The sequence below is a fragment of the Podarcis pityusensis genome (genome assembly GCF_964106645.2).
Source record: "Podarcis pityusensis genome assembly, chromosome: 5".
Lineage (NCBI taxonomy): Eukaryota > Metazoa > Chordata > Lepidosauria > Squamata > Lacertidae > Podarcis > Podarcis pityusensis.
This window is the reverse complement of record NC_138032.1, coordinates 54869750-54883464: the sequence shown is the minus strand read 5'-3', so window position 1 is coordinate 54883464 and position 13715 is coordinate 54869750. Positions and strand designations below refer to the sequence as shown.

Here is a 13715-nt window from a genome sequence, read left to right as displayed (position 1 = left end):
ATGTTCTTTCTTTCTTTCTCTTTCACATATATGCTTTAAGGATATGCATGCTTTTATTCCTTTGTGATTTCAGTAATGATGAAATTTTTTGAAAAACAAATTAAACTGGCACACCTGTAACCCACAACAGGGTGGTGGTGTCAGCTCCCTCACACCTTGCAGATGAACCTGATCCATCAACAAGCTGCTCAGGTGAAAAGCCCTTATACATGATTTACACAAGGTATTTTTTAAAAAATGTCAAATCAATCAGTTTATGTATTATATCAATTCTGCATCCTTTTGCTCTAGTTATTCAAAACAATCAAACATATAAAGAAAAAGAAAAGATGAAAGAACCAGGAGAACATGAAAAGGGGTAAGTGTGGAAAAAGAGAAGCAGAAAGTGAAGAAAAAGATTAAGGAGGAAAGGAAGCATGATGAAATAATTTCCTCTTCAGTGGTACCTATTGCCAAAGTACAAGCGAGATGCTGACAGTACAAAACACTAGCTTTCAGCAACGGAGGACTTACCTGAAATAATCAAGGGTTAGCACTATAGGAATCTTATAATATGAAACAATTGTCCAGAGACACTCTACGACGTCTCCACCACCATTGTAATATGGGGGAGAAAATGACCTCGATGGATCTGTGAAAGTCTTGCCACAACTGTAGCTACCTAACAAATACAAAAATAAACGCTGAGTATTGCGTCAAAGCACTGCTTCCCCCTACCCCTCCAAAAGCAGATCCCAGTAACAACTTTCCAGCTTCACCAAGACCCAGAGGACAGAATCACAAGGACTGAATTCCATGTGGTCCTTCTGTTTTCTTCAGCCATCTTCAGCATCACATCTGTTGTGTGTCATGAAGCCAGGTGATCTTTGCACCATTAAGCAGAGAGCTGCCATTGGCAGAAGAATAAATACTAGATCTACTACGAGCCCAGTGAATCCAGCTTTTCTTTGCAGCACAGGCCTATAGATAGGTTCAGCTCATAGTAGGCATTCTTATAAGAACAAGAAGCCAGAATGCAAAGTATTCAAGGGTTTTTCTGAATGCTTTGCTATGGGTATTTGGGGGGGGGATCTGATGTGTTTGATTTAGTACCCTAATAAAATATGCTGTTGGGGGGGGAGGCAGTTTCTCCTTCTCCTTCTCCCCTTCTGGCCAAATATTTAACTTGAGTTAGAACTGTTCCCCCCCCCAAAAAAAAAGATTTCAAGCTTATTATTATTTATTATTATGTCTTAAATTTGTATACCGCCCTTCATCCAAAGATCACAGGGCAATTCACAAGATATTGGGTCAGGCTGGGTTGGACCCAGATCAGCTTGGGTCAGATTGGGTTGCTCCAGTGTGCCAGATAAGGCCCTAGATTGCATTGAGGGGCCTGCACAGCCCCAGCAATTAGGCTCCTCCAACAGCATCTGAAGGGGTTCGCAGGCTACCCACTAGCAAATTTCTGCATGAGAAAGCGATGCTATATTATCAGCATGCCGGGAACTGGAATTCAACATTATATTATGTAGCAGAAGAGATGCTGCTTACCTTTAGCTACTGTTGTGGCAGATTTCACTCCTATTTAAAAGAAAAGGGAGAGAGGAAAGAGAATCAAGAAAACATTGCAAGAATACAATTTCAAAATTGTTCATTGAATTGATGTGGTTTAATATGTAGCAGGAAATGTTCTTCATCAAGAAGAAAAAAATGGCTTCATTGAATGCCATGCTCGCAACGAATAAAAATATGCCACTTTTGCTAGCAAGAAGAAGAACAAGGACACTCCTCTAGCAAATCCAATTTCTGCAACCATTATAGTGGATTGCAGTTACAAATCTTAGGGGTCTCATATGTAGGGCTTCAATCTTAAATGCAATCAAGTTGTGTTCTTACAAACAAAAAGAAACCCCAAATGAATAAGAGCACTGTATGCTAAAAGTTCCATTTCATCTGAGCTCAAAGCAGTAGCTGTACAAGTTGGAAGTTGTACATTGGAGGCCAATCTGCAACACTAGCTCACTTCTGGAGGCAGGGCCAGAGTGACATACATGAGGGAGAACCTGCTCTTTCTAGTATACTCCTGGATTGTAATTCCAGGATTAGGCCACAGCACAGCACTGTTGTGGCTGGCAGTAGTAAAGAAGAACCATTGCCAACTTGCATCCCTCCCCCTCCTTCCTTGATTGCTGGTTGACATTGCTGTAGACAGAGGTTAGCCACTAGTTGACAGGGCTGGGCAGTGGTGTAGCAAGCTGCTTGGGTGCCCGGGGCTGGTGCATGCACTGCCCGCAGGGGCAGGGCAAGCCACCCATGGGGTGGGGCAAATAAGCTGAGCTCCAGGCCATGCTGATTTTCCAGGCCATCCACAGCCAAGCAGGAGGTGGTGGCTGGGGCACTCTGCAGGCTGTGCGACACCCGGGACACCCTTTGGGTAAGCCTGCCACCCAGTGTGGACCACCCTCCCTGCCCCCCCCTAGCTACGCTACTGGGGCTGGGAAAGGATTTCTCTCACAGCCAGAGCAAATTTTTATGTTACTGTATAAACTGCAAACGGGGGGAGGGGGGGGAATCAAAGAACAGAGTTTGAACAATTACTTTTTAGACTCTTGAAATGGGACGTTATTCAGCAAAACTCAGTTCTGTTTTAAGAGCAGCATTTCACAATGTTTGACTAGTATTAAGGAAATGAATGTCAGTACTTAAATTCAAACAACATGAATCATTCTTCTGATCATCTTTATAACCTTACTGGCTTCTGGAAATCTGATAGCATTTAATTTATGATTACTGCCACTTAACCACACACAGAGTAGCTCCTTTTCATAATCCTTTTGTTCTGAAGTGGTGCTAGTATAATCTCAAAATGCTTCCATAGAACCCCAGCGAAACCTCTGTAGAAGGCGTAATTTGCAGAAGACAGTAATTGCACCACAGCAAATCTTTTGCACCTGCCGTTGGGAGTATCCTTCATAGAGGTCAAAGAGGAACACACGGGACACAGGCTTTGGATAAACATGGGTCTTGACTATGTGCAAACATGACTATGACTGTTGCTCAGCATCCCAGTGGCATAGCAATGCAATCATCATCTCAGGTAGACTGATCCACACCTACACCCCTGGCACCCCTTAAGGGGTCCCTCCTCATGTAAGGCAATGAGAACCCTAGCTCCATTCCTTCTCAGCTAAGCTACAGCTTGGTGCCAGAGCATCTGCTTTCCACGCAAAAGTTTCCAGGTTCAGTTCCCAGCATCTCCAGGTAGGACAAGGGGAGACTTGTCCTACAAGCTAAAGAACACCAAAATAGAAATATTTAATAAGTGAATTTACTAAAGCTACTACTGCTGAGCTTAAAAAAGGTTAAGGTTTATAGAGGAGTTTATTGTTTTATATAAATACATTTAAAGGTTATTAAAGACAGCTAAGCTTCTTCTGTATGACTGTGGGAAAGTATAATGAAAAATAATGATTAGCAATGAAAGGCTATTTCTGCAATAGTTGGGAAATGTGTAAATAATATCCAGGGCGAAGAACAATGAGTGTATTGAGCCTTGCTATGAAACTAATTTTTACAATGTTTGTAGCCTGGCAGCATGTAATTCCTCTCTCTCCCTACCCACTGGTGGAGTGCTTTGAAATATTGGCTAAGAATCTGCATGTATGGCTTTGGGAATGGGCTATTCCTTCATTTGATAAATGAGGAGTACATCGGCTCCTGGTCAAAAACCATGGCATGTAAGGCCTCTTTGATAGGTCTTTCAACCTTTTTCTTACCCACCTGGGGTATGATACTGCCCTCAAAACTGTGAAACAGAGCTTATGGGATATCACCTTTAGTGATTTCCGATCTTGCTCACATGTGACCTGTGGCCCATCTGTGTCAGGATTCCAATACCTACAGGGTTTTTTTGTTATTTCCCTATCTTAAGAATTTGACTGTATCTAACTATCGCCATCTGTTTTCTAAAGTCAGATTAAATGTTTTCCCATCTGAAGTGCTGAGGGGAATATTGGCTGGTGTCCCATACCGAGATAGGCTGTGCCCTTGTTCCCAGGATGTTGAATATATGGAATATATTTTAATAAACTGTAGTTTGTATAAACAGGTTCGACAGCATCTAATCAATCCAATACTATTGGAACAACCTAGAAATACTGACCCATTTCATGTCAAGGTTCTCCTTGAGGATAAGTTTGATACTGTTACACTTCTTGAAGGCAATAAAAATAAGAAATCAGTATGTACCAGCTAAAGCTCCTCTGTTGGCCAGCAAGGCTGATCTTACACCTTAATAACTTAATATGTACTATTGTTGTACTGTGTATTTTGGGTCTAAGGACCACAATAAAGTGGTCTCTCTCTCTCTCTCTCTCTCTCTCTCTCTCTCTCTCGTGTGTGAATATAGATATTATAGATATTAAATTAAGAGATGTCCCATATGTGTTTTTTTCACCCAGACATTACCAGAACTGAAGATCTATATCTGATGTCTGGGATTGGGTGTTCAAAACTGGGGAATGAGTGCAGAAGAAGGAATTGGACCTCAACTGTTGTGCTTTAACTGACCCACAGCTTATGCTTTCAGTGCTCTATTTGCGCACCTAGGTCTGTGGAATTACAGTGAGCAGGACTGAAGTGGACTGGTTCCTCCACCTCGATTTTTCTTACATCCATGCTGATGTTCACAGTCTGTTGCCTCTTCCCTCTTCCCCAACACACACACAAAAATACTTCACCTTGAGGACAGGGAGTAGGTAGGAGAGGGCAGCGTGCTCTTGAAAAGGCTAAGACCCAATAGATTTCTGCTTCAGGAGGAAATGATGTTCTGAGCATCTCTTCCCACTGTGAATGGTGGTGGGCTGATTTTCAAGCCTCCATCATTGAACCCTTTGGAGAAGCCTTCACCAGCCTGGTGCTCTTTGGATGTTTTTGGAAGCCTACTCCCATCAGGCCCATTCATGTTGTTTGGGATGGGAGTTATAGGCTAATGACATCTGGAAGGCACCAGGTTGAAGAAGACTGCTCTTGAGAATTATGGCTGAATGCTCAGAGAAACCTCTCAAGGGTTTTCAAGAATTCAAAAGTAATGCTTATGGAATGCAACCAACTGGGGTGGTGGAGAGTCCCTTGATGCCTTCTCAGTTATAAATAGCTGCATGGAATGGATATTCTCCATAATAGGAAATATTTGGGCAAATGGGGGGGGATTTCTTTGCATTGACATAGATATTTGCTTCCATGCAAATACAGTTATGACAACCTCTTTAACTACAGAAGTCAGAAACTAGATGTAGCTGCTAGTCCAGTATCCTGTTCTGACTATGGGAAGCCTGCAACAGGACCTGAATGTAACAGCAACACTCAGTAACTAGAGTTATTTAAGGCAGATTCAAGTAAAATACAATTCAAGCAAAAATGTTACACAGCATAGTACCTTGGACACTTAATATTAAAAAGTGATGTATTTCCAATTAGTTAATTAATAAAATGTGTAAGTTGTGATTGGTTCATTTTTAAAAATGGAAGTTTTTCAAATTGGATGCAACCCATGCTGGGGGTGATGACATGGGTAATGCACAAGAAAACACAGGAAAGAGTGATGTGTAGGAAAGGAAAAGCATTTCCAAGTCATTGAATTCCTCCTCTCTAAATCAGTTTGAGTACACCATCACACACCACAGACGTCATGGTCACGCAACAACCTACGCTGTTTCTGGCAGGGAGAGAGAGGAAATTTCTGGCACTGACCAACCCTTGCCAACCTTCTCTTCCCATCCCCAGCCACACCTTCCCTCCTGGCTTCCGAACTTTTCCCCTTTGTGTGGGTGGCAGGATCTGGCACACAGTGGTTCTTGTTTAAGACTGATGCCCAGGAGAGCCTACAAAACAATAGTCGCAACTCGCATCAAAATATATTTCAGCACAGCTAGTCACTATACAAAACATTATTGAGCCAGGGAATTTATAGTCCAAACCAGCTGGAGTGGAACAACTACTTAAAAATGAGTTTTAAATAAGTGAGACCTACAACAAAAATGTTGGCGTGTGCAGTGGCCTCAGTTCAAGATTCCCTACTCTAATTCAGTTCCCCCTACCTAGGAATGGGCAAATATGTGCATCTTGGTTTCTCCCCATTCCTCATGTTTCCAATCCTTTCAGTTTTTCACATTTCCAATCCAGTTTGTAATTTTTAAAGTCCTCATAAAATTTATCAGCATTTTAGTGCAAATTTCTCCTAATATACACATGCGGAATTCATATTTGCCCCTTTGTACACGGGTGGTGCTGTGGGTTAAACCACAGAGCCTAGGACTTGCCGATCAGAAGGTTGGCAGTTCGAATCCCCACGACGGGGTGAGCTCCCATTGCTCGGTCCCTGCTCCTGCCAACCTAGCAGTTCGAAAGCATGTCAAAGTGCAAGTAGATAAATAGGTACCGCTCCGGCGGGAAGGTAAATGGCGTTTCCATGCGCTGCTCTAGTTCGCCAGAAGCGGCTTAGTCATGCTGGCCACATGACCTGGAAGCTGTACGCCGGCTCCCTCAGCCAATAAAGCGAGATGAGCGCCGCAACCCCAGAGTTGGTCACGACTAGACCTAATGGTCAGGGGTCCCTTTACCTTTACCTTTACACATTTTTTTGCAAAGCTGTTTTCCCTAATATAATGCATTTCTTCCGTTATTTTCACTTACATATGCATGTTTAGGCACAAAGTCTATGCATTTGTGTATGCATTACTTATCCACAGAATAAGATCTCAAAGGATGGCTGTGTTTTAGTTTGTGTATTGTTTCAGAAAGTGCATGGTAGGTAGGTTCACCTTTAAATGTGAACTGAATCAAATTGCTCCCTTCTGTCCCTTGGTTTTCTCTACCTGCCCCCAACAGTCAATATTTATTGGCCCCTGAGGACACCATTCCCTGTGTGGAATGCTTGGTCCACTTTTCTTCTGTAAAAAAATTCCATACAATTGCAAATCTTGGGTTTCCCCTAAACCTATTGATAGCCTCCTTTTTCATTTTTGGAATGCCATTTTGGCTCTGTAAGATATGAGGCTTCCCCCCTAAGGATTGGGAATAGTGTATGTGATTAATGATCAGTTCTATCGATTGTGGGAGGGGCTTACTTTCCACAATCCTTCTAAACTTGTTTTAGAAGTTAATCTTCCATCCTATTGCCCATGATTAGGGAGACCCTGAATCTGTGCATGCAGGAAACCTGTGGCAACATCTGCTGGGACCAGGAGTGCCAACTTGGCCCCAGGACCATGGGTGCCTTGGCACCAAATTTTGTGGTTGTCCAGCCCCTTCATGGGGAATTTTGTGAGTGCTGAGGCATCCAGGGCCCCAGGGAGTTGGCGCCTATGGCTGCGACCTTCTAGGGGCAATTGAAGGGGGGGGGAGATCCCATACCACATCAAAACCATGAACTTCAACTGGGCACATGCTGAAGAAGCTGCTACGCTCTAAAATACATCTAATCCATTTTACATTGAGGTAAAAACTGCCTTTCAAGCTTGAGTGTTCTATAGGTAGTATAAGTAGGAGCACAAATTTGATGCTCAGAGGTTCTGGACTCCAGGTGGTGTTTACCTAGAGCCAAGGGTGCCGGCGTCTGGGGCCAAAGCACTTTAGCTTTCTCCCCCATCTTATTTTAGAGAAGGACGGGCCAACTTCTCTGGACAATTGAGGGGATGCACGTGACATCATAAAGTCACACAACATCAGAATGCCATGCAGTGCCACACGCGTGACATCAGAACGTTGCACGATATCATGTGCATGATGTTGGGATGTCATGACAGGACCCCTAAATAGTCTGGAGAAGCTGGCACCTCTGCCCAGAGCAGATCCTTTAAAATTAATGGACCTAACTTAGTCATGTTCATTAATTTTAGTTTGTTTACTATATGTAAAACTTAGTTGAATACCACCCAATATGTTTGGGAAGATTCCTAACAAAAAAAAATGTTGATTTAGCTTCTTAATGACCTTTTTGAAAACTGTTTTTCTTTCAAGCCTCCAGTGGAGAGGGATAGAAAAAGTTCCCTAGACAATCTACCTAGTCTACATCTCAAAACTATTCTCTGAAATCTAACTTCCCTGAATTGAATGCCAAATGTAATCAAAGTAATAAATCATTCAATAATTTCCCCCAAACAAAGGCAAGGTTGTGAAATGAATAGAGTAATGGTTTTTAATTTATTTTCTAACGAACACTAACATACCGATCCAGCCAAAGTTCACCCCACTGAAACCAGTAGAATAAATTGGTTTTGACAAACTTATCCCACTGCTCCCAACAAGATTTGCGGTCTGTTCCTGTTTCCTGATAAACAAGTCAATGGCACTTACTTCCCTGAAGTGTGCATAAGGGTGGCTAACTCTAGATGGATGCACAGACCATAATCTGAAGACCAAGTTCGCAACAAAGCAAATGACAGTCAATTTTCTACAGCAAAGTTGATACCTATGACTATGCTCTAAAAGGTTCAAGCAGTTCATATATGAAAACAGTCAACATTCGTTTCTTCATAGGAATATATGAAGCTGCCTTATACGGACTTAAATTCATTGGTCCATCTACATCAGTATTGTCTACACTGACTGGCAGAAACTCTCCAGTGTTTCAGTCAAGAGACTTTCCCAACCCTATATGGTGATACCAGGGTTGGAACTTGGAGCCTTCCCTACCACTGAGCTACAGACTTTGTCCTTTATTTCTCAATTCTGATTTAAGCATTTATTTATTGAAATTGCTGTTCGACTTTATGTATGCAAGACAGAAAAGAAGGTGAAGCAAAGATCTCTCTCTCTCTCTCTCTCTCTCTCTCACACACACACACACACACACACACACACACACAGCACATTACCTGATGCTGAGAGTAGCACCCAAAAAAAGATCACAGTTTGATCCATCTTGGGCTAAGATTCCAGGAGAATTAGGAGTAGTAACCTTCAGGATGAAGACACCTGAACATATATAGTGTGGTGGGTCTGAAATTTGATCTGCCCTTTTTCGTCAGCTCCTGGGAAAAGGAAGTTCTCTAGAAGGACTTTTGCGATGCCAAACAATGTTTGTTAAACTATGCCAACAATACGAGTGCATATCAATGCCACTTCCCTTATCTTTAATTTTTTATACTTGTTGTGTAAACAGTCCTCAATATGAAGCCCAGCGCTTGTCATTCTCCTTCTTCCTTTTTAAAAAAGGGGGGCTATTTTCCAGAAGGAAATGAGTGTGAATTAGATACCATCAAGTGCACCTACTTGTCACTTCATTTGGGGGAATGTCAGCAGGCAAGATTCTCTTAAGGAGAGTGTTGCACAAGAAATATTTGTGCCCATATGCAGCCAGGATCTAGAGAAACACACAGCTACTTCTGGGTGCTGAACTTGAGCTTTGGGCTTCTGTTTCTTGAAGTCATTCATATCAGTTATTAGCTGTGAGAGAATGTGGCTGCTTTCAAAATGATGTTAATTGCTTTTAGAAGTTCTGGGTTGTTTTTTAATAATTCTGTTTTTAGTTGTTCTGCTACTTGGTTGTTTGCTGCCCTGAGCTCCTTTGGGAGGAAGAGTGAGATACAAATCTAATAAATGAATAAAATAACTTGAACCATTTGTTTTCTCATTACATATTTTTCAGATTTCTTCCTGCCGCTGACTAGTGCAGTGGTTCCAACCTCCCCCCCCCCCCCGCCGGACCATTTTAAAACTACTGCGGTTCTTTTTCTCCCTATGGTAGCATGCGTACTGTGCTGTGCTAGATTCTGTATGAGTGTTAATTGCATTTTTATGGCTTGTTTTATTTATTATATATCACGCTCAATAGAATTCGAATGATAATACAATACAATAAATAAAAAAGCAATTAAAACTCTATTAAAATAAATATAAATGCTTAATGCAGTAGATATGCCACCTCCCATCTTCAACCACAAATCTGAAGACATGCCACAGATAACATGGGAAAAGTTTGCAGAACACTGAAATTCTGTGGACCAGGGCTTGGGAACCTCTGTAGCAGGGTAATTCAACAAGAAGATGTTTCTCCTTATGATTGCCTCCTTTTTAAAGCCAGAACATTCATGGGGACTTTATATATATATATATAAATAGTTTTTTTAAATTTGTTTGTGCCACATTAATTATTTTCAAGGCCAGGCCTTTGAATTTTTGCACATATTCCCTGGGTATTTGATCAAGCAAGTAGAAAGTCAAGACTGGTGAATGCTGAAAAATAATCAAAATGAATGAACAAGTAAGGTGTGAAGATAATGTATCTGGAGCCAAGTACTGAGCACTACAAAGACAATAGTACATATTTAAACAGGCGTTGTGAAAGATAAAGTAGCAGAGACAGCCAAGAATGGAAAATCGGATGGTGGGTAAAGAAAAATAGGGGTTGCAAGCAGGTCAAGGACATTTCAAGGCTTTGCCAATTTAGGTGGCAAGAAGGAGATGGGAAACTACTCAAGCAAACCTCAAACCAAACTACCTGATATTTATTAACAACAATTTCTGCAAAGAAGCATGACATTTCTAAACATGGGAAGTTTACAAGAAAATTCCATTAATGCGTGTTTAGGGAGGGGGAGGGCCAGACAAAGAACAATTTAACAACTATTTTATTCCTGATTCACATGAATGGTAGTCTTGTGACAGTTTTAAAAGCAGCCTTCCAGGGGGGGGAAAAAGAGCCTTAAAGGAGCCTGCTGGATCAGGCCAAAGGATTGTCTAATCCAGCACTGTGTTCTCACAAAGGCCAACTCCAAAGCCGAATTTAAGTGCAGCAGTTCCCCCACTACCACCTTGAATTCCTAGTGGAAATAGAACACAGCCAACATGACTGGTAGCTGTTGATAGCCTTGTCCTCCATAATATACCTGTCAACGTTTCCCTTTTTTTAAGGGAAATTCCCTTATTCCGAATAGGATTCCTCACAAGAAAAGGGAAAAGTTGACAGCTATTCTCCATAAATTGGTTTGATCCTCTTTTAAGGCCTTCCCATTTTGTTTGCCATTAATGCCTGTTGTGGGAGCAAATACAGGCAACAACCATTTTACATGTTCAACACATGTGTTCAACATGTGCACAGCTGCACACACACACACACACCACTGCAACCTGGAAGTGGCCAGAAAAGGTGGCATGGTGGGAGCAGGGCAGAGGCAGAACAGGGGCAGAGCAGGCTTGTGCATGTTCTGCCAATGTGTGCAGGGGTCAAGAATGGAGCCCCCAGGCAAAATGGCTGTTGCTCGTACCACATAACTATGCATTGTGTTAACTATGCATTGTGTGAAGTTCTTTTTGTCACCCAACATTCAGTTCAATTTGATGACCCCCAAGCTCTACTATACTGAGACAGAGAAAAATATTTCCCTATCCAATTTATTCACACCACGCAGAACTAAACACACCTCTATCATACTCCTGCTTTCTCACCTCTTCTCGACACTAAAAAGCACCAAAAGTTATTTCCTCATAGAGGAATTGCTCCACCCACTTGAATCATTTTGGTTGCCATTTTCTGAACCTTTTACAGCTCCACAATATTATTTTTGAGGTAAGACAACCAGAACTGTATACAGTACACCAAGTGTGGTTGTACCATAGAATTGTATATTCCTAATGATCCTTTCCCCTAATGATTCCTAGCATGGAATCTGCCTCACACCAACACCTTCATCAAGCTTGTAGCTGGTCAGGCACCATTAATTCATACCCTATGAGCGCATATGTGAAATTAATACATTTGGCTTCAATTTGCATCAAAGTACACTTGCTCACATTGCGTTGCATTTGCCATTTTACTGCTGATTCACCCAGTTTGGGAAAATCCTTTTGGGGCGCCTCACAATCCCCTTTTTTATTTTAACTACCCTGAACAAGTTGGTATTCATGGGTTATTCAGTTTGGTTTTCATCACTGTTAGTATGTTTTAAGGAGTTTGCTGTAGAGTTGTAAAAAGGATGAGGCTGATATAGCAAGGGACTGCACATAAAATGAGCCATCCTTTAATCAGGCAAAATGGCTTCATGGTTAGACGAAGGCAATCTATTTGCAGAAGTAGGATTATATATATTCCTGCTCGGTTAAGAACTACAGGGCCAAAATTGTGCCTTGCATTTATCCAGATAGTAACATGTTGTTTAGGTATATGGTTTACTAGTACACACACAAATCTACTCACGGGATGCAGATGAACTTTTAAAAACCACTTTTTGGGTTTTTTAGCATTGGTCATTATAAAATTCTACCATTTTCATACTACTTTTGCAGCAATCCATGCATACATATTTTAACTGGAAATTCAACAGACAGACAGAAAGAAAACCTTTCCTTCTTCTTGTGACCTTTTGTAATGTGTTGTCTTGAGCAGATCTCCAATGACTTTTCTTAATCATGCTTTTATCCCCTGATTGATATCTTGTTTACTCACTCACTCCAGGTTTCCTAATCTACTGGTTGATTTGGTAAAGTACCCCCTTGATGGTCTTTATTCCTCAAGTACTATTTTTTAATGATATTTCTCCAGGGAGAGCCTAAGACATTTTGATCCTTATGGCTGAAATGTCCGATGGCATCCCCACACGGTGATAATAAATAAACCAACCAAATAATTCCCTACCTACCGTAGTAGCTTCATGCTGCCCCGTTTCACTCCCTGCTTTTAGTTCTTTCCTTATAAGCATCTTTCCCAAACCATATTTAGGTCTTCCCTCTTCTGCCCTTGATCTCTCATACAAAGGCTTAAGCTAAAGTACGTAATACTTCAATGGTTCATTATTCTCCCCCCCCCCCCCACATTCCCCCTTGTCAGTTCTTCACTGGTCATATTTTAAGCTGTGTAATCCTTTGAGGAAGAAGGATGTACAAGACTTTAGCTCACCGCAAATCCTAAACTTGGAACCTGGTGGGTGTCAGGAATTCAGTCTGTTTACAAACAACAAACCTCTAGTCAAAGTAGAGAACCACTGGGAAACCAGTCAGATCAACAGGGAAGCAATTAGCAGCAATCAGCAAGCTTAGTTATGTGGTACTTCCTTCTCCTTCCATTTTGCGTCACCCCTTAACAGGAGCTAGGTCTGACATGTGGCAGGTATGTCTTCTGTTTCCCAAATGGTAAACATATAGTAAGCAGAACTATTTTTCTAACATTTCTTTATAAAGTACATGATCTTCGTAATCTAAAGTACAAGTCCACAGTTTACAAATATACTGTCAAACTTTTCAGAGGAATGGCCAGTTTCATGCCAGGGTTCTGTGAAAAGGACTATCCTGTGGGTTCTCTTGAGGTATTACTGGACCAGAACCTTGGATCTGGTAGGAGTGACAAAAGTCTAATGGTGTGTTTCCCATGGAACGAATTGTTCAACCATTTTTCATTAAGTTTTCTGAGTGGTTAGAAAGGTGGTGAGTGGATGGGTGGGGGGGAGATATCCTGCTGCTCCCACCACTAAGGATCTTGCCATCTAGGTGTCTGTGTGTGGAAAGTACAATCAACTGCAGCTTTGAAACATACAAAGAAGGCACAGAAACAGAGAGCTGTGTTTGACCCCTGTAATCTAGCAACATTCTGGGATATCAGTTTCTCTCCCTTAGAGTCCTGGTGTGGGAGCAGTGGACTTTGTCTATCTGTTGGGGTGTTTTCCCTTTGCTTCCATCTATGCTTAACCTGCACATTTGTAAATAAACTCAAATATTACAAAACTCCAGAGGATCAGGGG

General features: G+C 41.6%; 1 protein-coding gene across 5 annotated transcripts in view; it reads right to left on the bottom strand.

Annotated features, from left to right (window-relative positions):
• SPADH (spermadhesin family member) overlaps positions 1 to 8942 on the bottom strand; it is a 36800-nt gene extending 27858 nt beyond the window's left edge. For all 5 annotated transcript variants that reach the window (XM_081005212.1, XM_081005213.1, XM_081005214.1 and 2 more), the window contains exons 1-3: positions 8859 to 8942; positions 1534 to 1563; positions 514 to 661 (exon numbers count right to left, since the gene is read on the bottom strand). In XM_081005212.1, the coding sequence (XP_080861338.1) occupies positions 514 to 661; positions 1534 to 1563; positions 8859 to 8904 (224 nt within the window). In that variant the 5' untranslated portion in view covers positions 8905 to 8942. The remainder of the gene's footprint in view (positions 1 to 513; positions 662 to 1533; positions 1564 to 8858) is intronic.
• Positions 8943 to 13715: the final 4773 nt, after the last annotated feature.